This window comes from Mauremys mutica, chromosome 12 (assembly GCF_020497125.1).
Source record: "Mauremys mutica isolate MM-2020 ecotype Southern chromosome 12, ASM2049712v1, whole genome shotgun sequence".
Taxonomy (NCBI): domain Eukaryota; kingdom Metazoa; phylum Chordata; order Testudines; family Geoemydidae; genus Mauremys; species Mauremys mutica.
Window position 1 is genome coordinate 63,514,629 of NC_059083.1, and position 26,443 is coordinate 63,541,071.

The 26,443-nt window shown below is 42.8% G+C and overlaps 1 protein-coding gene across 4 annotated transcripts in view; it reads left to right on the forward strand.

Annotated features, from left to right (window-relative positions):
- The window catches only part of B3GNTL1 (UDP-GlcNAc:betaGal beta-1,3-N-acetylglucosaminyltransferase like 1), a 329,218-nt gene that overhangs the window by 39,634 nt on the left and 263,141 nt on the right, over window positions 1-26,443 (forward strand). For 3 of the 4 annotated variants that reach the window (XM_044983307.1, XM_044983309.1, XR_006572924.1), the window contains exon 5: window positions 491-556. The exons of the other annotated variant lie outside the window; for it this stretch is intronic. In XM_044983307.1, the coding sequence (XP_044839242.1) occupies window positions 491-556 (66 nt within the window). The remainder of the gene's footprint in view (window positions 1-490; window positions 557-26,443) is intronic. 4 annotated transcript variants of the gene reach the window in all.

The following is a 26,443-nucleotide window of genomic DNA, read 5'->3' on the forward strand; positions in this document are numbered from 1 at the left end:
CATTTAATGTATTATACCTACCACGTGCCCCTTGAAGAGGTAAAGCAGAAGACACACATTTTCAGGTAGTGTTCTGGGAGATTGCGTGTTTAAGCTATGGCTGGAGTCTGAGGGCTCAGAACTGTGGAGGGGCTGGTTAGTGGGGTGAATGGTCTAAATGCTCAGGAGAGGGTGGTAGATAGAGGATCTTCACTCAAGCGTGTTCCTAGAGTCACCCAAGAGAGGGATAATGCCTAAAGTCTAATTTTTAGTTCTGCAAAATTTAATTTGGTTCCTTTTAAAATACCTTTAATCTCTATGCTATAGTCCATTTAAAAAGAAACCAAACAGTGGTCAAAGTGGTTTTAATATTTGCTGCCTTTGTATTTTAAAAAAGGTTTTGTCTCAGGCCGGTGAAATGTTTGTTAACCTAACAACATATTCTAGTGTGTGTTTGAGAACTGTACTGTGACCCTTTTTCTGTTCAGTAACAGTATGCTATTTATTACAGGATGATGTGATGATGCCACAGAGGGTGAGACTGCAGTATGAAGCTGCCATTCAGCATTCAAATAGTGTGAGTACTACTTTCATTCTCATTAAAAAAAAAACAAAAAACATAAAACTGTGTGGCCAGATACATTTATTTAAAAGGATGGGAAAATTTCACTGGGCTGGTGGTGGCTAAGCATTCTCAACATACAGTTTTCCTTTAGCTAGAGCCTTGTAGGTAATAGTTACTTTGAATTTTCTTCTTATGCTTGTTTGCTGTTAGGCAAACCAAACCCCTTTTTTGACAGTAATATACTAGTTTCAAATAGGTTAGAAAGGTTTCTCCAAACTAGTATTAGAATAGAAAGTCATTTAAACTAGAATGCTTTTTAATGTAGCACACTATGTAATATGAAAAACTACAAAGGAGCATTTACAACAATGATTTAAACAACTGTGGTTAATGTTTACACGTCCTCAAACAATCAGAATGTATGTTCATTATATAAATTGTTGCACAAACCTATAGTTATATTGAAATTTGTTTTTTCCCCCAATACTGGCTCTAAAATAAAGTAGTCGTCTGTAGAACAACTGTTCTTTATTCCTGTGATATAAAATGTGTTTATTCAGTTAAATTAAGGTTTTATGAACAGTGTGGTTGTTAGAAGCAGAATTTTAAGTGTATTTCAATGGGTAGGACCAGCCGTAGAGGGCCATTTGAAGTTCTTATATATGTTCCACTTACCTTCCTGAAAATGATAAACTTGATGAACATGTTGATGTGTAATTTTATTTGTCCATATGTGGTTGACATGAAGAATTCTGCCTCTAAAAACTAGTTGTATCTCTGTCAAAAATATTTGGTAAAAATAGATTTCACAGTGCAATAAACCTCACAAGAGAAAATGTTAAAGCTTTGAAGGGAGCGTTCAAGGGATTTCTGTAAAGCGAAGGTCAATTGACTATCTGTCAAAAAGGTATTTACTAGAGGAGGTCTGGGAACAAAATAGACATTCTTAAAATTACCACTCTGAGAGTTAATCACCTTTGAACTTTCCCTCCCAAGCGCACACAGTCCAGAATAGAGAACATTGTGGTTCTTTCAGTTAAGGAATGTCTGCTAAACAACCTGTTGTTCAGTACGGGGATGTGCACCTGCTCTTCTCACCTGTGTGTGCCAAAGCTTCATGCTGTTAGATTTCTTGTGAAACATGATATTCCTTTCTATATAATTTGTGATTGGTGGGACTGCTATTGAGTAGTAGTTTGTACTACAAGCATACTTGAATAGAGATAAGTGGAAGATTGTGGGGGGAATTTGTGTTCTGATATGTAGAAATGAATATCATTTTATATTAAGATACCAGAAATTGAAAGATAAGTGTCACCTGTAAATTTGTTCTGGGCAAAGACTTATGAGAACTGTCTTGATCCTCTACTGAATAGACTTGTGCATGTTTAGACATTGATCTTTATTAGCATGATTACTGCCAAATAGTAGCTTGTAACCTAACTGTTTTTATAATCACAACACAAATTAGGAAAACAAGTCACACAAGAAAAATCAGTGTCTGAAAACATTGAAGTCTCTACAGTAGGGAGGTGCAACAGCTCTCAAAAATGAGTTGGGACAGAAGAGACAGGGCTTTTCTCATTTCTGGTCCTTTCCACTCCCCAGCCACTTGCTCTCAGGGTTTAGTATCTAGCAAGTAGACTCTGCTCTCCCTCCCCTGAGGCTGGAGTACAATCTGGACAGGGGAGTAAAAAGGCTTTGCTCCCCAGTGTTTTCATGGCTGAGCAAGGGCAGTTAATATGTGCCAGTGTCAGTCATAGCCTGTCCTTTGTAGCACAGTTACTTGCCTTTTCTCAAATGTGTATATGGTATATTTGACATTACTTATCAGGTGGCAAAACTGAATATATCGTTATCATTTTTATTTCCTCCGCAAGATTTGCAAAGTATTTTCCAGCTCTAAAAGCAAAAATTTGCCTAATTCTGTAGTTTGGACTTAGATCAAAAGTTGTAATGCCTAAAGCCATTTTTACACAATATTATCTCACTATATGAATGTGAGTGAACGCCAGCTTTATTGGTTATATGCATCTTTGATGATTGATGTAACCTTCAAATAGCTAGTGGATTGGGTGAATTAGAGTAATGCATTAGTTCATAACACCTCTGGGAAAACAGTTCATTTGTTGCTTGAACAATATTTGTTTACAGAACAGAGTTGTCTGAGCTTAATTCCTTCAGGCATGACTCCACACTGAAACATTACCATGCACAATTTGGCAAAGCATCTTTGTTCAAAAGAGGCCCACTAACAACTGAGCTCAAAAGTGAATTATTGTTTTTTATTCAGTGTTGGCAAATTTCAATGCATACATTTCTTCCTAACAGAAAATATATTGTGTAGTAGATAAATGTGTGTTCATGTTTTGCTCTGTCTAATTTTGCTTGTCTGGACCTGTTGTGTAATAGTGATATATGCCAGTAAGGATGGGATTGGCACAAAGGAAAGATTTTTTTTTTCCATGACCTTGAATGTGCCCTCATCTACTCCTTAGTCAGCAGTGTGCGTGTAGTTTGAATAATCCATGACTGACTTAAAGCTTCTCTCTCGCCTACTGCAGCAACTTTTTTCATTCCTTATCTGTGGGTAGAATTACTGGATTCCATTGCTTCTGATGTTGATCAGTTGAACATTGTAAAGGATGTTCACACTGCAGGAGAACCTCCATCTGGCTAGTTGTGGCATAACATCTCTCCCCCCCACATGGCACCATATGCTGATGCTTGCTCCATCGCTGCAGTGGTGTGTCTCTCTGTAACTTGGCCTTCTGACCAGGTCATGATTCAGTTGCCCCTTTCAAGATAACAGAAACCCCAACATAAAACAGTCAGATTTCTTGAGCCTCCCCATCTCCAGGCCCCTGGTCCTCACACCCTTGCCTTAGGGCTTTCCAATGTCCTTGTCCCATTCTCTGGACTCAGGCCACCTTCCCAGTGTCTGGTAGGGGAACCTGGGCCCATACACTACACCAGATTTCAGCCCAGGGAACCTATAACTAGCAGCCGAGGTCCACGCAGTCCTTCTCCTTGCTGCTGTTTCCCTTGGCTCCTTCTTGCCCAATATTTCTCAGGCTTGCCCTTTCAAGCTTCTTAAGTTCCCTTTACTCTGTTCCTCCACAGAACATCTTCCAGGTCTCTCTGTCCCTAGCAGTCCAAATCCTTCCCTTCTTTCAGGGTGCATCACAAGGCCTGCTGGACCCAAGTAGCTCCTTTATGTTTCCCTGGCAGTTTGCCACCCTTCTTCAGTCAGGATAGGGTCCCAGAGCTTATTCGTCTGCTTGGGTTTCCTCCTCACCACCTCTCTGTTCCCAGTGAGTGACTGCAGACACTCTCCCTGCAGCCCCTCTTCTGCTACAAGCTTTGTCTCTTTATACTAACCAGCCTGCTCCTGCTCAGCTGAGCTTCATTGTCAGTTAAGCCTGGCTCTGACTCCAGGTGCCAGGTAACATAATTGGCCTCTCAGACCCACATTAACCCATTCAGGGCCTTTGTGGGGTACACACCCTCACAAGTATCCATATAATTAATTTGATCCCACACCTGAGATTTCAAGTGAGAACTGAGGGTGAGTGAATGAAGGCAGGAAGGAAAGAGTATAAGAAGCTAACTGAATGCTGCTTCTTTGGAGATAATTAATATTAGAGCAACTTAGTGATGTGCCAAGTAGATATTAACATAAGATAGCATTTAAAAGCCCAACTTTCAATCTGGTACAGTAGAACTTTGTTTAACCGAGCCTCCATTTATCCATCTCTCCATATTAACTGAACCACCAGCCGCCCGGGGCTGACAGCAGCGGGGGCTCCCACTGTCCGGGGCTGACAGCGAGAACCCAGCCACCCATTTTTTGGTTTATCCAGATTTTTGGTTATCAGATCTGACCCTGATCCCAATTAGATCAGATAATTGGGGTTCCACTGTATTTATATGGCACTCATCACTGTAGAATCGGATCTCATCTAATTGCTTAAAATATGATGGTGTTTTCTTCCTCCTTTCCCTGCCCCTAGAAGCAGGATTAGGGGTTTTATATTTTATTTTATAATGAATGAATTTATGAGAATGAGGATACTATTGTGCAAAATACTAGGTGAACAGGTGGGGTTTACATTTTGCCCTGAATGCAGCAATATTAAGAGTCATTCTTATTTCATTTGGCAGTGAGTTCCATATTTTTGATGCACCTCTTGTGCAGGTTCTGTCTTCTGCAAACACAAACCTATTCCTTTTGGTTGGCAACATCATTATTCTAGTGAAACTCCGCTGTTGTGGGGGGACATGGTCATGGATGGAGATATGTGCTTTCAGATAGCCAGGATTGATTCTATGCAAGGTTTTGAAAATCAGAACAGTGACTTTGAACTGTATACAGTGGGGAGCCAATCCAGAGAATGGTTTGTTGGGGTCATGTGTTCCTGCTGAATAGTCAAGCTGCTGCATTCTGAACAAGCTGGAACTGTCCCAGGGCATGTAGTTTGCTTTCCAGTTATAGAGCAGTGATGCTCAACCTTTGCTTTACTGTGATTGCATGTTACAGTAGAAAAACATTTCAATATCTCCCTGCCATAGTTTCAAGACCCTGTTCCCACTAGCCACATAAAGAAAAGGAGGGACGTTGCAATCCCCAGGCTGAGAGCCACAATATCAAGAATTGCATTAGTTCAGTCCAGATGTTACAAATGTGTGAATCACTGTGGCCAGGTCTGCGTTCAATAGGCACCATTTTCTGGCCAGTCACAGATGGGTTGTTAGTGTCTTGCTGCTGTAGCTACTTGGTTATCCTAGTACCGTGCTGAGTCAAAGGGGGAAACCCAGGCTGTGACCAATATTACAGAGGAAATTTTTGATAAAAGTGATTGTTATGGAGGGGAAGAGTTCATCAAACCATTTCCCTCTTCCCACTAGCACAGGGGTGGGCAAACTACAGCCTGGGGGCCACATCTGGCCCTTCACACATTTTAATTGGCCCTCAAGCTTCTGCCAGGGATCAGGATCCAGGGCTTGCCCTGCTCCGGTGCTCTAGCCAGGGAGTGGGGTTGGGGACTTGCCCTGCTCCGTGCCTGCCGTGGCTCCACGTGGCTCCACATGGCTCCCGGCATGTCCCTCCTCCGTCTCCTACGTGGAGGCACGGCCAAATGGCTCCACATGCTGCCCCCGCCCCAAGCATCACCCCCGCAGCTTCCATTGGCCAGGAACCACGGCTAATGGGAGCTGCAAGGGTGGTGCCTGGAGACGGAGCAGCGCGCAGAGCCGTCTGGCCGTGCCTCCACATAGGAGACGGAGGAGGGACATGCCACTGCTTCCAGGAGCTGCGTGAGGTAAGTGCCACCCGGAGCCTGCACCCCTGACCACCTCCCGTGCCCCCACTCCCTGTCCCAGCCCTGATCCCCCCCCTCCTTCCCTCCAAAACCCTCAGTCCCAGCCCAGAGCACCCTCCTGCACCACCAACCCCTCATTCCCACCCCAGAGCCCGCACCCCCAGCCAGAGCGCGCGCGCGCGCACACACACACACACACACACACACACACACACACACACACACACACACACACACACACACACACACACACACACACACACACACCTACCTACCTACCTGCACCCCGGCCCCAGCCTGGAGCCCCTTCTCACACCCTGAACTCCTCATTTATGGCTCCACTGCAGAGCCTGCACTCCTAGCTATGGACCTCACCCCCTCCTGCATTTCAACCCCCAGTTTCATGAGCATTCCTTGTCCCCCATACAATTTCCATACCCAGATGTGATCCTCGGGCCAAAAAGTTTGCGCATCCCTGCACTAGCAGTTCATTCTCGTCCAGATTCATCTTCAGCCAGTTGCTCTTCATCCAGCTGAAGATCTCCAAAAGGCACTCGGAAAGCGTTGGAGATGGAGGTGTTTTCAGTTGACGTAAAGGTGATATAGAACCGGGTATTGTAAATATACTTGTGTTTTGGGTAATAATGTCTCACCAGCTCTCCCAATGGCTTCATGAAGGGAGGAAGATTTGAGGCTTGCAGGACCCCACATCTGGGGTGGGGGCGCAGAAGTCTGGAGAGGCATTTCTTTTCACTCCTGCCTACATTTAGAGCCCAAACAGAAGAGTTTGGTGGCTTCAAAGACTAGGAGAAGAACTGGCATGACAGTTCAGTGGTCCCCTGAAAGCATTTTGATTCTCCTTAACTGGTCCCAATTAGAAAAACAAAACAGAACACTTCTGACAACTTGGTATACTTCAAAATTCCTGAACTGTTTTAAAAAAATTAGCCGCCTTGTTGACAGACTGATCTCATGGACTAAAGATTGAATGGGCAAGAAGACTGCATTTCTTTTGCATTGCTAGAGAGATGTGAAATAATGCATTTGTCTGACTGCTACATCCATTTAATCTCAGATGGACAAGATTCCAAGCATTTGGAAATTGTCATGATATTATCCTAATGCGACAATCACACAGTAGAATACTGAGCAGTACCACAGAAACTTTCTCAGTGCAGCCTTCTGCTCAGCAGCTGTGTCACATTGTATCAGATGAATGTGGTATAACCTGCTTCCATTTGCATCTGTTGTTGTTGCAAGTTAATTGGAATGGAGTCAGGAGATCGTTTTATCTGCCTTGTGCCAGGCAGACAGCTTCATGGTGAAATGGAGTGTGAGATAAAAATGGGTAGAGAAGCAGAGAGTCAGGCCACCTAATGTGCTGACAACAAATAGTAATAATATTGGGGGATTTGCAGCCCAGAACCTCATTTTTTAATGATTGCATTCCACATGCCAACAGTGTGGTCACCCCAGTGTACGACTGAAAGGCTTTTGTTTGCTGTATCATATTATTACTACTCTAGCGCTAGAATAGGGCAGTAAATACAGGTCGCCATTTATGACACTCTTCTGTCTGCCCTTCAAACCACACACTACACCTCATCCATATATTTTGTCTTGGGGGCTGAAACAGTTATTACGTAGTCTGGTAATTACATTACTCTTAGACATAGATTTGCTCTAACAGTTTTCTGAACAAGGTAGCCTTGTTGCAGTGTGGTTAGAGTTGGCAAAATTGAGAATTTGTCTACCATAGCTATGTCCTGTTTTTAAAAATATCCTTCTCCTGTTTGTTCTTAATACTGAGTTGGAAGCAAGAATAGCTTTAGAACACGTGACCATATGAAGTTCCACACAGCTGGAGACTCATTTGAAAATTGAAGTCACACTTCTTCTTACCAGAAAGCATATAAAATGGCAGTTTATTAGATGTTCTAGTGTTTTATTGGTGTTACAAGACTTAAGTAAAACTTACTAAAAAACTTGAATAGTTTGAAATCTAACCATTTTGATGACCTTCTGTTCAATATGCTTGGATTTCAGTATGTTCTAAAATAGGGGCACCACTTGTGTCTCTCTTTTGTATGAAATGGCTTAAAAGCTTAGACCAGTTCTCATTTATTGACGGTAGCATGGTCCAGCAGATAGGGACCTAGACTAGGAATCAGTAGTTGTAAATTCTATTCCCAGCTCTGTGATAAATCTTCTGCGTAACCTAAGGTGGATGAGGTAATATCTTTTATTGGACCAGCTTCGGTTGGTGAAAGAGAGATGCTTTCAGGCTACACAACTCTCTTTTTCAGGCTACAACAACACTGCAAATAACCTTAGATGAGTCATTTCATCATTTTGTGACTCAGTTGGCTTATCTGTAAAATGAGGATAAGTATAATTATCCCCATTTGAAGAATGTTTTGAGATCTATGGATGAGATGTGCCGCATAGGTGCTAAGACAAGAGTTATGCCAATACCAAACTGTATATGCAACTTCCACTGAATTTCAGGGTAATTATCTAATTTTGGTTGCCAAAACATAATTGCCATACCTTGAATAGGAGAAACACCACAGGCTGCATGCAAATTGAAATACAAGATATAGTTGATCCTTACTATGGACAAATTACAGTAGAACCCCATAGTTATGTACACCTCAGTAATGGAGGTTGTCCGTAGCTCTGAAATGTTCGTAACTGAACAAAGTGCAGTTTGGGCTCCAGATCCAGCTGCTGACACGCCACACCAAGCTCTAGCAGTCTCTGAGCTCCCTACTCAGCCCCAGCATGAGTTTGCAAGTTTGTCCCCCTCCTGGCAGGGGTGTGTGTGAAAACAGCATGTCCCCCCTCCCGGGGGTGGGGGGTAAAAACAGCGCGTCCCCCTCTCAGCGGCCAGGGGCTAGGTATAGGAGAGGAGGGGTGAAAGTGGTGCAGACCCCAGCGCTGTTCCTGCTGTGCTGACTGGCTCCGGCTGCCTTGGGCTGGCAGCCCGAGTGTCTTTCTATAAGTGGGTGCCTCGCGTGTGTGGGTGGGGACAGGCAGCCCAGATGTGCCTATTTTTAAGATGTAATACAGGCACAGTATAGTATTGGGGGGGGGTGGGGAGGGGAAGGGGACTTTCTGCTGCTGCCTGATTGATTACTTCTGTTTTCACAGGTGTCCGGGTGACTGGTCAGTCCGTAACTCTGTTTTTTGTATCTTTGAGGTTCTACTGTAATGTGTTTATTGGATAGCTACCATGACTATATTGTAATGTGGCTGACTTTTTAGAATCATGTAAAAGAAAAATTTTCAAATACTGTTAGATCAAAAGATTGTTTCAGCCTTTTATTTTGGAAAATAATAAATGAAATTCAATATTTTGTATCTGACAATACACTTGTAACAAATGGTATCCTGTATACCATCTGATTCTTTCCATCTCTCCAATGGCCTTTGCCGTTCTTGAGCTGTCATTATACAAGTAATGTATCAAAGGGGTAGCCGTCTTAATCGGTGTCCACAAACACAACAAGGTGTCCAGAGGCATCTTAAAGACTAACAGATTTATTTGGGCATAAGCTTTTGTGGGTTTCTGAAGCCCAAATAAATCTGTTAGTCTTTAAGGTGCCACCGGACTCCTTGTTATATAAGTAATGAGACATCAGTTTCCTCCAAGCCTGATTTCCTTATTCCCAAGCAGTTACTCACTTTTCTGTGCCCTAGATAAGCCAGATTTTTTTTTTGTTTGGCCTAACTGAAAGAATGCAGTATCTTATGAATAACTTTATAGAAATTAAAAATGGAAGATGGATAGAAATAAGTAAGTCTATGCAAATACTATGGGAAGCATTGCCAGAGTGCCATTGAGTATAGTTATGGAGTACTGAAATATTATCTGCATTTGCAGCATGGTAGAAAAGTCCTTACTCTCCTACCTCCTAAACTTGTCCCTCTTTTCTGTGGCACAAAATGTTTGGCTGTGGGTAAACCTCCCTCATTTGTAACTTTGTTGGGTTTTTTTTATATTGAAGTCCCAATGTCCCAGGTCTCCCCTGGCACTTATTATGTCATCCTCTAATCAGTGCATACACATAAGCAGATTTTCTTTTTGCAACCTCTGTTTAGAAACAAACACAATTATAAATCTTCATGGGCTAAACCATGAGGTAATCGTTTCCATTTGAATTACTCTGTCAGCTGCCCTTTTGTCTCCCCTCCTCAGCAAGTTTTAGACAGACCTGAACATGTTATCGGGACATGTCCTGGCAGGCACTGATGTAAAGTAACATACTAAAAATTACTGGTAAGACTTATTCATATAATAGATATTGAAAGACATGAGCTAGATAATAAAAGGGCTTGAAAAAACCCACTTGTCTGCTTAACCACCGTGAGCAGAAACTTTGTCCAAGTGAATGGACTAAGTGGACCTGGGGAGCCACTGGTTTCTTCTCTTATGAGAAGAAAGTAGCAGAATGGCAGGAGTCAGTGTGCTTTTGCAGGAAGGCAGGATCAATGACACAGTTACCACTTCAAGAGGGAGGGGGGAGAGAGGGAGAAGCAGAGTGGCTAAAGCCTCTGTTTTTCCTGGAGGGGCTCTGTAAAGAACAGCATGATCTGGTATTCGCCTATTTACGAAAAGGAGAAAGAGCCCAGAATCCATTGATAGGCTGTGGAGTGAGCTCATATTTCACTGAAGAGGGGAGGAGAGCACAAAATTAATTTATTTTAGTGGGAGAATCCCAGATTTTACTAATTGGGGTGTCAGAGAATATGGGTTAGGCTGAAAATATGCACATTTCTCAGCTTGCAGAAAATCCAGTTCTTCTTCGAGTGCTGTCCCTGTGGGTGCTCCACTCTAGGTGATGGTGCGTCCCGGCGCTGTCGATCGGAGATTTTCGGTAGCAGTGCCTGGTTGGGGCGCACGCACCCAGATGGTATCTCCCGTCTAGTTGGAATCTTCCTGAGTGCGTGCGCCCCACACCCTCCTCAGTTCCTTCTCAACCGTCCTCGGCTGAAGACGGGACTCGGAGCAGTGCTGCCTTCTCTTCCCTGGTATCTATAGGAAACAGTAACAAAGAACATAGAAATAATTATTAATTACTTCCCAGTTGTTTCCCTTCCTTTAGTATAGTTACATAGTTAGTTACTTAGTTTAAAAAAAAAAAAATCACTTCAGACTTGTCTCTCACTGAGACACTCTCCCCTGCCATTTCTAATTTACAATGCCAGGGGCTTCAGGATTCAAGAGGTGTGTTTTCTGGCACGACTCCATACCAAGGTTGGATGGGCACTCACATTGTGTGAAGTACCTCGCGGAAGCCTACATCCCCGCAAAGTGCCTCTACTGTATGAGCCTCGAGTCGGGGGCTCGGCACGACAGGGACCTGCGGCTTAAAATGCTTCTCATGGAGAAATCCCCGCAGCCGCTTTCGGAGATGGGGAAAGTTAAACCCACTCCCACATCCTCCCCAGCCAGATCGAAACCGGTGGGGAGCGTTGCTTCACCCTCCCTGGAGCGGAGGCAAGAAGCAGAGCAGTCTCATAGGAGAGACTCTAACAAGGGTAAGGGGTCTCCTGGGAGATCCCTACCCTCTGTGCTGACAGCGCCCAAGCTAGGCGCCTCAGCCCCGGATCACGCCTCAACAACGGCTCCCACAGACCGTAGAGGCGAACACAGAAGGATTCCGCGGCACCAAGCGTCTCAGCGTAAAAACAGCCGCGGAGCCGGCTGCATGCTCTGTCCCGGTGCCGACAAGGACGTCGGCACCGCAAGCCTCAGGGCTAAAAATAGCCGCGAAGCCGGCTGCGCGCTCTGCCCTGGTGCCGACAAGGACGTCGGCACCGCAAGCCTTAGGGCAAAAAAAAAAAAAAAAAAAATAGCCGCGAAGCCGGCTGCGCGCTCTGCCCTGGTGCCGACAAGGACGTCGGCACCACAAGCCTGAGGACTAAAAATAGCCGCGGAGCCGGCTATGCGCTCTCCCCGGTGCCGACAAGGACGTCGGCACCGCAAGCCTCAGTGGAAAAAAAAAAAAAAAAAAAAAGCCGCGGAGCCGGCTGCGCGCTCTGCCACGGTGCCGACAAGGACGTCGGCACCGCAAACAGTGCTAAAAATAGCCACGGAGCCGGCTATGCGCTCTGCCCCGGTGCCGACAAAGCCGTCGGCACCGCAAGCCTCTGGGCGGAAGAAGGGAAAAAAAAAAAAAAAAAAAAAGCCGCAGCTCCGACCGCGTGCTCTGCCCCGGTGCCAGGTAGGACGTCGGCACCGAGCCTGCTTTCCACCCCTGCACCAACAACAGACCCCCTGCAGGGCACCAACAACCGACCCACTGCACCGCTCACACTTTCACTTTCGCTTCTTAACATGACAGCGCAGTCCCACCACCTGAACTGGCTACCTTCACTGAGCGCGAACCTGATCTACAACGGCAAGCAGAGTTCGCCACACCTCCATCTCCTCCCCCACTGGAGCCTTTTTCCACCTCAGGCTAAGGTCCGCAGCCTCCAGCCTCAGTTTCCCTACTTCGCTCCCTATAAATGAGGCACTCTTGGAACCAGCTGACGCTCCCTGCAAACTCCAGCTTCTTTATTACCAACCTGCAGAAAAGCCGAACATAGATACTATGTTCCTGCTAAGGACGCTGACTTCCTATTTTTTTTTTTCACAACTGAACTCTTTCATTATCAATGCAGTCGCACAAAGAACGAAACAGCCACAATATCAGTCCACCCCGCAGGACATGGACCGTAAACACCTTGACGTATTGTGTCGCAAGGTTCACACATCCTCCACTCTACAATTCTGGATCGCAAACTACCTTGCACTCCTTGCCAGGCATGACTTTGATGACTACAATAAACTTTTGAATTTGCCTCTTACATTCCAGAGGACAGGACACCGGGCTTTAAATCAATTCTGAGCGAGCGCCAATTGATTTCCAGAACAGCCCTACAAGCCTCTGTAGACACGACAGACACAGCAGCCATACAACTGCACCGGCTGTGATTATGCGCAGATCTTCATGGCTTTCTGCATCTGGCATCCCTAAAGACCTGCAGAACAAAGTGGAGGACCTCCCCTTTGATAAACATAAACTGTTTTCTTTAAAAAAATAAATAAATAAATAAATAAATACAAAACCACACCTGATGAACTACTTCATACGATGAAAGATTCTAGAGCGACACTGCGCATCCTGGGCATTCACCCATCTCTTCCCAGGGGTCAACGATATCAACCCAAACCTTACCACATAAATAGGAATCGCGCTAGACCCCCTAAGCGCAGACAAGATCAAGCTCAAGCAACCACTTCCCATCCATCTGGGAATAAACAATTTTAAAAGGTTGGTTCAGGATCTGTGCGACCACTCCTTGATTCCACAGCCTATTTGCCCATTTCGCCACTGCCTCCAGAGTTTCCAACATGCCTGTCAGCTAATTACACAGGACCGCTGAGTCCCCGAGATAGTTCAGTCCGGTTACTCTAGCCCATTCATATCCTATCCTCCTCCCCTTCCCCGTCCCTCTTCAGGGACCCCTCTCATGAGCACCTGCTTCGCGCAGAAGTTGCTTATCTTTTACAGCTAGGTGCAGTGGAGCCTGTGCCAATGCTACATCCAGGGAAAGATTTCTACTCCCATTACTTCCTGACCCAGAAAAGGACTGGGGGCTGGAGGCCTATACTAGACTTACGCCAACTGAACAAATTCGCGAGGATACAAAAATTCAAAATGGTCACACTGGGCACATTAATTCCTGCACTAGATCAAGGAGACTGGTTTTCAGCCCTCAACCCACAGTACGTCTCTTTTCATATATCAATTCATCCAGCTCACAGACGCTTTCTAAGCTTCACAATCGGTCACGACCATCTCCAATATGGAGTTCTTCCTTTCGGCCTCTCCACAGCGCCAGGAGTTTTTTTCCTAAATTCTAGCTGTACTCGTGGCTCACCTCCACAAACATGGGGTCACGCAGTTCCCCTACCTGGACGATTGCCTCATCAAGGGCAACTCCTATGGCGAGACACTCCAAGCTACTCTTTCACTATCGCCCTCTTTCACAGCCTAAGCCTCCAAATAAATGCCCAAAAATCCACCCTGACACCTACACAACAGATTGAGTTCCTCGGAGCTCATCTCAACTCAATCCAGAGCAGAGCCTTGCTCCCATATCACAGATTCCCCGCTATCACGCAGCTCAAACACACGCTCTCTATTCATCCAAGGACACAGGCAAGACTCTGCCTACAGCTCCTTGGTCATATGGCAGCCACTACCTTCATACTCCAGTACGCCAGGCTGCACACGAGATGTCTTCAGGGCTGGCTCAATGCCAATTTCAAACCCAACAGACACACCTTAGGGATGCTGTTAACTCCGCCTCCCAACTTTCTAGCTTCCCTACAGTGGTGGACAAGACCAGAGAACCTCTGCACTAAGGTTTCCTTCCAGAACTGATCCCCAGCACTCGTGCTCACCACGAACGCTTCCCTAATTGGTTGCGGAGCGCATTTAGAGGGACACAGGGCACAAAGCTAGTGGTCTGCATCAGAGTCGCACCTACACATAAATCTCTTATTGTTCAGAGCTGTGAGATAAGCGTGCTTTCATTTTCTTCCCCTCATAAAGAACAAATACCTGCGAGTCTTAACAGACAACATAGCATGTATTACTACATCAACAGACAAGGGGGAGCACGCTCACATTCTCTTTGCATGGAAACCATCCGTCTATGGAATTGGTGTATATAACGTCAAATACAGACCACCGCTTCCTACCTGCCAGACTGCCACAACACTACTGCCGACGCACTCGGCAGGCACTTCTCGACGGAACACGAATAGGAACTGCACCCCACAATACTTCAACAGCTCTTCTCCCTCTGGGGCACCCCGTCAGTAGACCTTTCTGCACAACCCAGAACTGAAAATGTCCCCAGTTTTGCTCCAGAGTGGGACTCAGAACTCCATCCCCAGGAGACGCATTCCTCATCCCACGGAACACCTCTCTCCTGTACGCCTTCCACCAATCCCTCTGCTACACGGGGTTCTTCGGAAGATTGTGGACCATAAGGACCGGGTCATACTTATTGCCCCGGCTTGACTGAGACAGACGTGGTATCCCTACCTACTCTGCATGTCCTCCCGTCACCCACAGGCTCTCCCCAACAGGCCAGATCTCCTTTTCCAGAACAATAGACTGGCTCTTTACCCTGAGCTCCTCAAGCTCCACCTCACAGCGTGGTTCCTTCATGGTTCCAAACCCATGAACTAGCCTGTTCTGAGCAAGTCCGATATGTCTTCCTGCACAGTAGGAAAGACTCCACTCATAAAACTTACCCACAGAAGTGGAAGAATTTCGCCCTCTGGTGCTTACGTAAGCACTTAGCGCCCAATATGGTAACCCTCCCTATCATTCTACGCTACCTCTTGGAACTAAAACAAGACAGACATTCGCTCAGCTCCACCAAAGTGTACCTGGTGGCACTTACCACCTTCCATGACCTCTTAGCAGGTTATTCACTCTTTACTCAACCTATATACTTACCTACTTTCTATCCCGAACCTCACAAGACTCCACAAGAGGCAACCCTACATACTCTCGATGTCAGGCGAGCAATTGCCTTTTATTTAGACAGGATTAAACCATTTCGCAAGTCTCCGCGACTCTTTGTTTCCATTACCGAAGAAAATCAAACGGTATGACTATCTCTAAACAACGTCTGTCCAAGTGGATCTCTGACTGCATCAGATCCTGTTACCGTGCGATGAATCTTCAACCGCCTGAAGGCGTTAGAACTCATTCCACTAGAGCCATGTCGGCATCCATTGCCTTCTTACACAATGTTCCCATTCCTGATATCTGCAAAGCGGCTACATGGTCATCTGAACACATGTTTGCAAAACACTGTGCTCTAACGCAAAACACCACGGCAGACACAATAGTAGGTCATACAGTACTATCTTCATTACTCCCTGCCGTATCTCCAAAGTCCCACCAACCGTAGTGGGTACTGCTATACATTCACCTAGAGTGGAGCACCCACAGGGACAGCACTCGAAGAAGAAGAGAAAGTTACTCACCTTGCAGTAACTGAGGTTCTTCGAGATGTGTGTCCCTGTGGGTGCTCCACTCCCCGCCCTCCTCCCCTCTACTTTGGAGTACTAAGATTACTCTCCACGGTAGAGAAGGAACTGAGGAGGGTGTGGGGCGCACGCACTCAGGAAGATTCCAACTAGACGGGAGATACCATCTGGGTGCGTGCGCCCCAACCAGGCACTGCTACCGAAAATCTCCGATCGACAGCGCCGGGACGCACCATCACCTAGAGTGGAGCACCCACAGGGACACACATCTCGAAGAACCTCAGTTACTGCAAGGTGAGTAACTTTCTCTTTTCATGCTTAATACACTGAAAAGTATTACTCAAGAATAGTTAATTTGTGTGAAAATGTTGCCCAGTAATGATGCCAAGGACAAATACGTAAATATAGGAATCAGACGAGTAAGTGCCAACCCTCAAGGATAACTTTAAGTGATGCAACTAATTTTTCCAACACTTCAATTAAAAAAAAAAATTATACGTTGCTTGTTTGAACCAGTACTCTCCCTTTTCTACCTTAAACTAGAGATGCGTATTATCCCATGTGAAACTGGAAAGTTGCCCAAATTGCTTATCAGGGTGTAGAATGAAAGCTGTTTGTACAGAAGCCCCACTTTTCAAGCTATTATAAAATCTGAGCTACACAGTTTGAATGCAGTATGTATTTAAAAAAAAAATTACAGGAAGTATAAATTGTGTGCTTTCTGGCTATTTCAGAGATTATGGCTTGGTGTACACTGAAAAAGTTTTACACCCAGTATAACTATATCAGTTAGGGGTGTGAATTTTTGAGGCAGTAATTATGCCAATGCAAATGCTTCAGTTATGCCAATATTGCTTATTACACTTACTGAACCAGAATAAGCTATATTGGTATAAGCACCTTTATAATGATATAACTACAGCCTGGTCTACACTTAAGTTTTTCTGGCATAGTTGCGTGGGTTAGGAGTGTGAAGAAAAACCCCTACCCAACATAGTTATGCCAGAAAAAGCCCCAGTGTAGATGCAGTTATAGTGGCAAAAAGTTATTTTGCTGGAATAGCTTATTTCATTTGGAGAATTGTATAAACTGGCAAAGAAACTCTTTTCCTGGTAAACTTCATCTCCACTAGGAAGGTTTTCCTGGGTAGCTATACAGTACTGGCAAACTCTTTCTAGTGTAGAGAAGGCCTGCATCCAGACGAGGTTTTAGAGGTGGTACTAGCCCATTGGGGCCCTAAGCAGGAATATTTGGAGGGCCCTCCTTACCCCGACCCACCCCCTAAAATACTAATTGCATTATTTCCACAAATCAGAAAACAAACCAGCATAATACATACTAACACACTTGTTAAAAAGTACATGTTAAATAAGATAAGTGGTAATACTAAATTGGGATCCCCTGGAGCTGCTTGGGGCTCTAAGCATTTGCTTAGTTTGCTTATGCCTGGCACCATGATTGTTAAACTAGTGTAAACAAGTCCTTATATGACTCTTTCAAGACATATATATATTTTTTAAGACTAAGGATAATCAGCTTCAGAAGTGAAGTTAATGCTGTCAGTTGTCCTTGGTCTAAGTTCAGTAGAGCTGGTATATTTAAGTTGTCTCGGTTAGCATTCTGGCTACTAGAACCTTAATTAAATGTACTTGATATTCAGTAATCACTTCTGTTATACCTCAGAGACAGACCACACTTCTATGACCTTCTTTATCTTTATCCAGCCACAGGTATACTGAGAATGTTTCTGGTGTTTCTTAAATTAAGGATATCCAGTTTGTGAAGCACCATAAGTAATAAATAACTGTGTCTGACCAGGCAAATGAATATTAGAGATTTTTAAATAATCTGTGAGGTTTCAGAAATCCTAGTTGTTGATGGTTGGAGAATGAAGCAGTGGTTATGTAAATGTGGTGTTCCAAAATGATGAGAGTGGAAAGTCATAAGAAACAGACTGATTCCTTTTTATATTCTGTAGGGCAGAGAAGGAAATACTCTCTCTGATGATGAAAGTACTGTTCTTATGACAGCTTTCATCAATTGGGCATTTATACATAAATCACTCTGGATATACTGAAGTTCAGCTGTGCCTTTGCTTTCTATTAAGCAGCTCCCTTATATATTCTTTTCAATTTAGTGTTTTTGAAAAAACGCAGTAGATTTTCGAAGCTATAGTGTTAGCTTAAGTCTGTTCTACATTTAATCAAACATCACAAATGAAAAACATCTCTACTTATACAGCTTTGTAAGTAAATGTATGTTCAGTATGGCCTCCACATGTCAACAACCACATCTAACAATCACTCTGTTATTGTGGCATGATATTTATGGATCCACAGTATCGTTGTTGTATAGACTTTAATAATATTTTATACTTTATGCAGAATAACTCTAGTCACAGTGTTAAATATTTGAAAATCAGTTTCTCTTTCTCATATATCAGACAATTAGCCATGAACAATGTAGGTAATGTGATATATTTTGCTGAAACAATGTGTGTGTAGTGTGTGTTTGTTTAGTACACACACACGAGCGCACGAGAGAGGAGAAACAGTAATACATATTTTTAATAATGAATTGTCTTGCCCCATTGCTCACTTGAGGGGCTTCCCCTACTTTGTGCAACTGAAGGGTATATTGGTATTTTGCCAGGGGCTCCAAAACCACATATAATTTGCATAAAATTGAGATTGCATTTGTCCTTATTTTTAACATATAAGTATAGCCTTTAGGTATTGCTGGTCCCAGCATGCCACAGTCTGTCTTGTTCTGAATGAAGGCTTCTCTGGTCAAGTTAGAGAATCACATTTTGGGATCTAAAGTCTTTGGAGCCTTTATGTGTGAAGAAAGGGGTAAACAGTGAGATGGCAAAGTTTGCAGATGATACTAAACTACTCAAGATAGTTAAGACCAAAGCAGATTGTGAAGAACTTCAAAAAGATCTCACAAAACTAAGTGATTGGGCAACAAAATGGCAAATGAAATTTAATGTGGATAAATGTAAAGTAATGCACATTGGAAAAAATAACCCCAACTATACATACAACATGATGGGGGCTAATTTAGCTACAACGAGTAAGGAAAAAGATCTTGGAGTCATCGTGGATAGTTCTCTGAAGATGTCCACGCAGTGTGCAGAGGCGGTCAAAAAAGCAAACAGGATGTTAGGAATCATTAAAAAGGGGATAGAGAATAAGACTGAGAATATATTATTGCCCTTATATAAATCCATGGTACGCCCACATCTCGAATACTGTGTATAGATGTGGTCTCCTCACCTCAAAAAAGATATTCTAGCACTAGAAAAGGTTCAGAAAAGGGCAACTAAAATGATTAGGGCTTTAGAGAGGGTCCCATACGAGAAAAGATTAAAGAGGCTAGGACTCTTCAGCTTGGAAAAGAGAAGACTAGGCGGGGATATGATAGAGGTATATAAAATCATGAGTGATGTTGAGAAAGTGGATAAGGAAAAGTTATTTACTTATTCCCATAATACAAGAACTAGGGGTCACCAAATGAAATTAATAGGCAGCAGGTTTAAAACAAATAAAAGGAAGTTCTTCTTCACGCAGCGCACAGTCAACTTGTGGAACTCCTTACCTGAGGAAGTTGTGAAGGCTAGGACTATAACAATGTTTAAAAGGGGACTAGATAAATTCATAGTGGCTAAGCCCATAAATGGCTATTAGCTAGGATGGGTAAGAATGGTGTCCCTAGCCTCTCTTTGTCAGAGGATGGAGATGGATGGCAGGAGAGAGATCACTTGATCATTGCCTGTTAGGTTCACTCCCTCTGGGGCACCTGGCATTGGCCACTGTCGGTAGACAGATACTGGGCTAGATGGACCTTTGGTCTGACCTGGTACGGCCGTTCTTATTGTCAAAGTTAGACTCAGGACTCACAGATTGTCAGACCACTCTGTTTTATTAGCACAGCGCTTCTGCTAATAACACCCAGATAATGTGAGCCCCATGCAAGACACAAACTATCTTATTTATACAGATAAAAGGATGAGAACTTAACAAGATAACAAAGGGAGCAGAATCAGATAAGTTTACCTGGGTTAAGCATGCATATTTTATTCCCTTACTAACTACTACCCATCTTCTGTTAATGTTTTGCCATTAGCACCATTGTTTATGCCTAATGTTTCTTTTCCTGGCACCTGTATTTCAACATTTCTTATTTCTGCTTAAAGGTACATACAACATTTCTTTAATCCATTCTTATTTTTACAATATAATTTATTCTACTTTCACAATCCCTCCTTTTGGTCAAGCTTACGCCATGACCAAAATTTTACTGGGTTTTACATATTAACCGTTTTTTTTTTATCTCTTTGTTCATTAGCAATATTTAAAATTATTGTATTAGCACTCTGTTCTGGGGCAGTTACCTGAGTAGCATGCCTTACACAATTTTGGGTACAACAGGAGACTAACTGAAAACATACAAAAATTATTAGGATTTCAAACAGGATAGTTAGGGCTTCCTGAAACAACCAGTTTCCTATACCACAGAATACTTAGCCACTTCCATAAAGAACTTGGCTTTTTATGGGGAATATATGCGATTTGTTCTAAGTGGCTAGCGTGATCTATTACCTTATTGGTATCGTCAGGTATAAACACACAACATTGTTTTTTTTTAATGAGAGCACAGGTCCCTCCTTTGGCCGCCAGCACTATGTACAATGCCTGACGTTTTTGGAGGGCCACCTGTCGGACCGCCCCTGTTTCTTTGGCCAGGGCTCTTAAAACTTTCTCCAGTTTTATTTGCCATTATTTTAACTACTTCTTTTAACCTCAGGAGCCTTTTTGCCCGGTGTATTACTCCCCCAAGTGGGTTAAAGGAACTGCCAATAGTCTCTTCCCAGGTGTCATTACTGTTCCATATTGTATTAAACGGACGAGGTCCTCCAGTGAGGTCTGGGGAATTGAGTGGGATAGCCAGGACAGGAACATCAGTTTGACAGTGGGCTGGGATGTGGCTGCAGACCCAGCATTTAGAAATATTAAGGGTCTGAGCTATCCACACTTGCTGCTGGATAAAAGAATTGTCATTGTGGACTCCCCCGACCTTCAGACACCAACAGCCGAGGAACAGGCACCACATGTTGGAGGCAGGGCCCTTCTGGTTCTGACAACCTCAACTGAGGGAACTGTAGTCAGTTTTATGTCCACCAGGCAGCAGGCGCTAGGCTCACTACTGCTTTTTCTTGGGCCTTGCTTTAGGTAGTCGTCTGCTTCTGGCAACCCTTACGAGAACGTAGATTGTAAGGTATTGCAGGCTGTTCCTCTACGTCATCTTCTGGAGTCAAAATTGACTCTGCGTGGTCCTGAGGTGATGATTGGTTCGCTGGGGTGGTGCATTCTTACACGGCAAAGCATGTATTCATGCTGCGGATGCCAGACAGTTTAACAGCAGTTTGGGTAGTAAGCAGTGCCTGATGATTCTTTGATACTCTTTAAGTCTTTTTGCTTCTTTTCTTGACTCTGGCTATAACAATGGCCTTCACACCTTATCTTTTCCTGATGCATTCATTCCTCATTCACACAAACAGATTGAGAATACAAACAGTAGTATTTTATATTGAGCAAAAAGGCATTGCAAATTAAACCTTGCTAAGTTTTACAATTAACCAAGACAATTTACATTGAGACCCAGGCCTTCAATGTTTCTCTAATTTACTTAACATAGACACAATAGAGAATCCTGTCTCTTACTACCTAAATCTTAAAACAAAGAGTTAGAGAGGGCCCAATTTGTAATGCATATGGGAAAACAGAATCTTATAGTCCCAGAGGGTCATTTCTTTCTGCTATTCAAAAAGGGTGGCTGGTAGGATGAAATCAAATTATACATTATAAAGTCCAGCTCCTACATATCCCCCTTTTGACACTAAGATTATCAATCGCCAGTGTCACTTCTTATGTAGTAAAATACTGGGAGGTGATTTGGGCCTGTGGCTTTAGCTGTGCATACATTTGTTTTATTTACCAGCATATTTTAAACATTTTAATTAAACACATACAATTTAAAACCAAAAACAATTAGGGGTAGTAACATTAGTATGCCAGTAGTTGTGGGAGACCATCCAGATAATATGAATGGTTCTGTTTCCCACATTGTTTTGTTACCTTTTTAAACAGATAATGGGTAACTGTTTGCCATTTAATGCCAAGACTGATAGAGAACTCAGCTAAATCAGTGCTTACAGTAAGCTGAGACTTTTTTGGTTGTGGCAAATAGTAAATGTGATTATTGGGAAACACAGTACTTACATTACATGTACATTTGTCTACTGGTGGGTTGCTAACACTTTTATTCTTTTAAAACACTTCTTTCCAAGAATTAACACACACATTGCCCGTTATACAATACTTTGGCCTAATTATTAATTTTATCCCACATACAGGATCCTAGTGAGGTGTCTTTACTACAGAGCTTTGGAGCAACAGGCATGGATAAGCATACCCACTTTTGAGGAGTTCACTTGGTACAACCTCTAGTGTCCAATAGTTTCCCTTCCTCCCCAGCCCACTGGCTTGAGGTTTGAGGTAGCCAGAAGGATCCCAGGTGCAATCTGTGGAGTGGGCTAACTTTTCATTTTTTTTGCTTCCAGAGCCTGTTGGTGTGCAATTTTAACAACAATTTCTTCACTTAACAAATTTTGTCTTACCGTACTGGAGACATACTGCATCCAGTTATATTGATAGGTATTAAACAATAATCTTTTCCTTTGATTTAACAGATGCATCAAAACCTTAATATTTTCTGATATTACCCAAAACATCTTATGTTCTAAATATCTGCATTTTAGTACATTTCATAGCTATTGCAGTATGTTTTTTTTTTTTTAACTTATTTGTTTTTGTAATAGGTTGTTCTGTAGCTGGTATTAGCTTTTTCTGATTTTCTGAAAGACAAAAATAACATTTTTCTACCCCTTTCAGGGTGGCATTGATTGTTGCTTAAAATATTCCTCTCTTTTACAAATACCCTTGCTGATTGCAGGCAAAACAGAGGAATTACCCCCATATTTTCCTGTGGTTTTTTTGTTCTATAGGCAGGCCAGGTTTTAATGGGTTCTACTTTTTAAGAGTTATGGGGAAATTATTCCACTGTTGAGGTATACCACCTCATGAATTTAATAACTAAAGTTTTTCTTCTTATATAGCAGACCAAGTTTGTAATGTTTTTCCTGCTGTGTTAAGCTTTAAGTTTATTCACAGGTAATAGCTGAGAAGCATTATTACCATATTACCTTCAAGGTTTTTTTTCAAAAATCATACACACTATACGTTGTTACAGGGGTACTTACTAACATTAAATTTATTTCAATGTTTAATATTAACAATAACATTTAGCATCAAATCTCTTAAAGGGATCTTGTTATACCATGTCTTTTATTTAGGCAATTTCTTTTGTGCTGGCAGTTTTTACCTTCCTTTATCAGTTAGGTAATTTGCATTAACACAGGCTTGGCTTGTGGATTCAAAGCCATTAGCAGAGCTCAGAGACTTTGTCTTAAAAGGGACACAATTAACTTCCACCAGAGTTTTAATTTCTTTCCACTTTCAACTCCTGCTTACAAAACACACAGAGATCTGAAAAAGAAAACAGTCTATTGCGGCTCTTTTTGGAGCCCTAATAGGATTTTAATTCAGTAGCATATTTCATTTGTATTTCTTTTACCCCTTTTTACAATATACACTGCACATGTCCTAGGGAAAAAGCACATTCCTTCTATATTACATCTTTTTTTTTTTTAAACATTAGCCATATCAATTTTTACATACGATGTAACTGTTTTTTTTTTTCTTACAGAGTTTTCATGTACCCTTATCAAAAGTGACAGTCTGATTACAGAGCCATTTTAAGGCTCAGTGTTTTTAACATTGCTTCTTTTTGTTTTGTGCACCTCACCTCTGCTGTTGCTTCAGAGGGGCACTGTTAAAATATTTTTTTTTTAATTCTTTCACTACAGCTCTTATCTGCTATTGTTACCAAAAAAAACCAAAAACAACCAACCAAACAAAAAGACTCCAGAATCTCTCCCTATTCTCCTGATTTTGACTGCCCTATTGCAGCCATGACTTGGTTTTTATTTAAAAAACATTTTAAATTTTATAAAGAATCAAGTTACCCCTTAAGGGTTAAATGCTAAATCCCAAAGCCAAACAACACTAATTACCTGTGTCTTGCAAAAAGGTCTGTCGGTTTTGCAACTTTGAATTAAGAGTCAAATGAATTTTTAGTGGCATTAAAAACAAAAACAAAACTAATTTATCTTACACCTACAAAACAGGAGTTTTACAAACCAGATGTGCTGGTTTAGATTCTTAGAACTTTACATATTTTCACAGACAACTAGATACATACACATTTTCTTTTTCTTAACATTCCTTTGCACTGCTTTGTTTTTACATAGCTCTATATATATTTGGATTATTTACAGGCATTCTTTTGGAAAAGGGCCCATTTTCCCTTCAGAATGGCTGCAAAGAAACCAAGAATTCTCTCTCTTTAACGTGGTCCTTTTTAACATTTTCACAAAGTTTAACTGCTTAATTCTCTCCAGCCCTTGTAGAGTTAACTTTTCACTCTCTTTCCTTAAATCACTCGTTTATCTCCCAAAATAACACCTTTATCACCTCAGATTTCACCATTTTAAGTATTGTTCCAGGGGTTCATGCCTGCACTTACTGCTTTTCTTACTCCTTACACTATGCCCTTAGGGCTTCCAACCTGTTTTTCATTTTTTTTTTGTTTTTTTTTTTTTTTTATCTGTTGCTTGCCTGCTTTTCTGGGCCCGATCCTGCTTTTTGTCCTTTTTACAATGAGATGGGAGTATTAAGGGGGTTGGATCGATCCGGAGTGGGTTTTTTTGAGAACGGGGTAAAGGGGAGCGCTCGGTCTGGTGGTGGGAGAGGAGGCTTTTAATAAAGCTTTCAACTTATTATTTGAATATTTGAGAGAGGCGAGTTTTTGATTTTGTCCAGCTACGATTTGCCTCTTCCCACCACTGAATGAAACAATTAACCTCTTCTTTAGCCAATTTAGTTTTAGGTTGGCCGAGTTTGTCCTTTAAGATGTCCACTCGGTCTTTGTTCCAAGATTTTAACAGTGGCCACTGAGTTTTGGGATCCCCCTGAGTTAGCCTAGACCATTTTTCCAGAAATTTACAGGAGTCCGGACCCTTCTTACAGGAGTCTGGACCCATCCTAAATACATAAAATGAGCCGGCGTTCGTTTAGGGAACTGTCCCTACTTAGACGTCTGGTTACCCATACAGGAGGACTTCACACACCAATCGCACAAGAAGGAAATTCGGGTTTGTCAGAGCAATGCCCAGTGCAACACACAAAAGGAGCCCACAGGCTACTGCCTCAATTGCCCTTGCTTTCACACCCAGGGTTTTACCCAAAGTGTGGTGCGGCTGCAATTGTGCAGATTCCACTCACTCAGACCGCAGGGACAGGAACCCCTTGGTTGGCCGATCCCCGGACGGAGATGGCACCCAGACTCAAACACTCCACAGGAAGACGGATAGACACAGAGACAGAACAGTCCTCAGTCCGGACAAAACACAGAAATAATTACCTGACCAGATTCCTGATGTCAGATCCCGGGATCCCTACCAGAACAGAGTGGGAACCAACAGGTTCAATGGCGTAGACTTCACTGTGGTCGTGCACCTTTCCGTTCTGGTGGAGGACCGCTCGGGCCAAATGCCCAGGTGCCGGCTTCCACGGTCGTCCTACAAAAACAGTCAGGAATCACACAGCCCCAGTGAAGACGGTTGCCGTCTCGGTGGGACCTCCAAATTGTCAAAGTTAGACTCAGGACTCACAGATTGTCAGACCACTCTGTTTTATTAGCACAGCGCTTCTGCTAATAACACCCAGATAATGTGAGCCCCATGCAAGACACAAACTATCTTATTTATACAGATAAAAGGATGAGAACTTAACAAGATAACAAAGGGAGCAGAATCAGATAAGTTTACCTGGGTTAAGCATGCATATTTTATTCCCTTACTAACTACTACCCATCTTCTGTTAATGTTTTGCCATTAGCACCATTGTTTATGCCTAATGTTTCTTTTCCTGGCACCTGTATTTCAACATTTCTTATTTCTGCTTAAAGGTACATACAACATTTCTTTAATCCATTCTTATTTTTACAATATAATTTATTCTACTTTCACATTATGTTCTTATGTTCATTTGCTGAAATGTGTAAGCTTCTGTGATTTTACCACAAATCTTGCAATATTAATATTTAGTTTATTTTTAAAGTTTCACATGGTCCCATGATTCCTGGCTTCAAAATCACAATTTTTCCTTTATTCAGGGTACTGAGCTGAAGCAAACCTGCCCACAGTTGAGATGGCCACTATTTGAATGCAGCTTGAAGCTGCCCCTAGTAAAGATGGCTGCCATCTCCCATTGTTTTAAATTAGACAGAATCCAGGGTGCCTGTTCAGAGCTAGGGACTGGATAT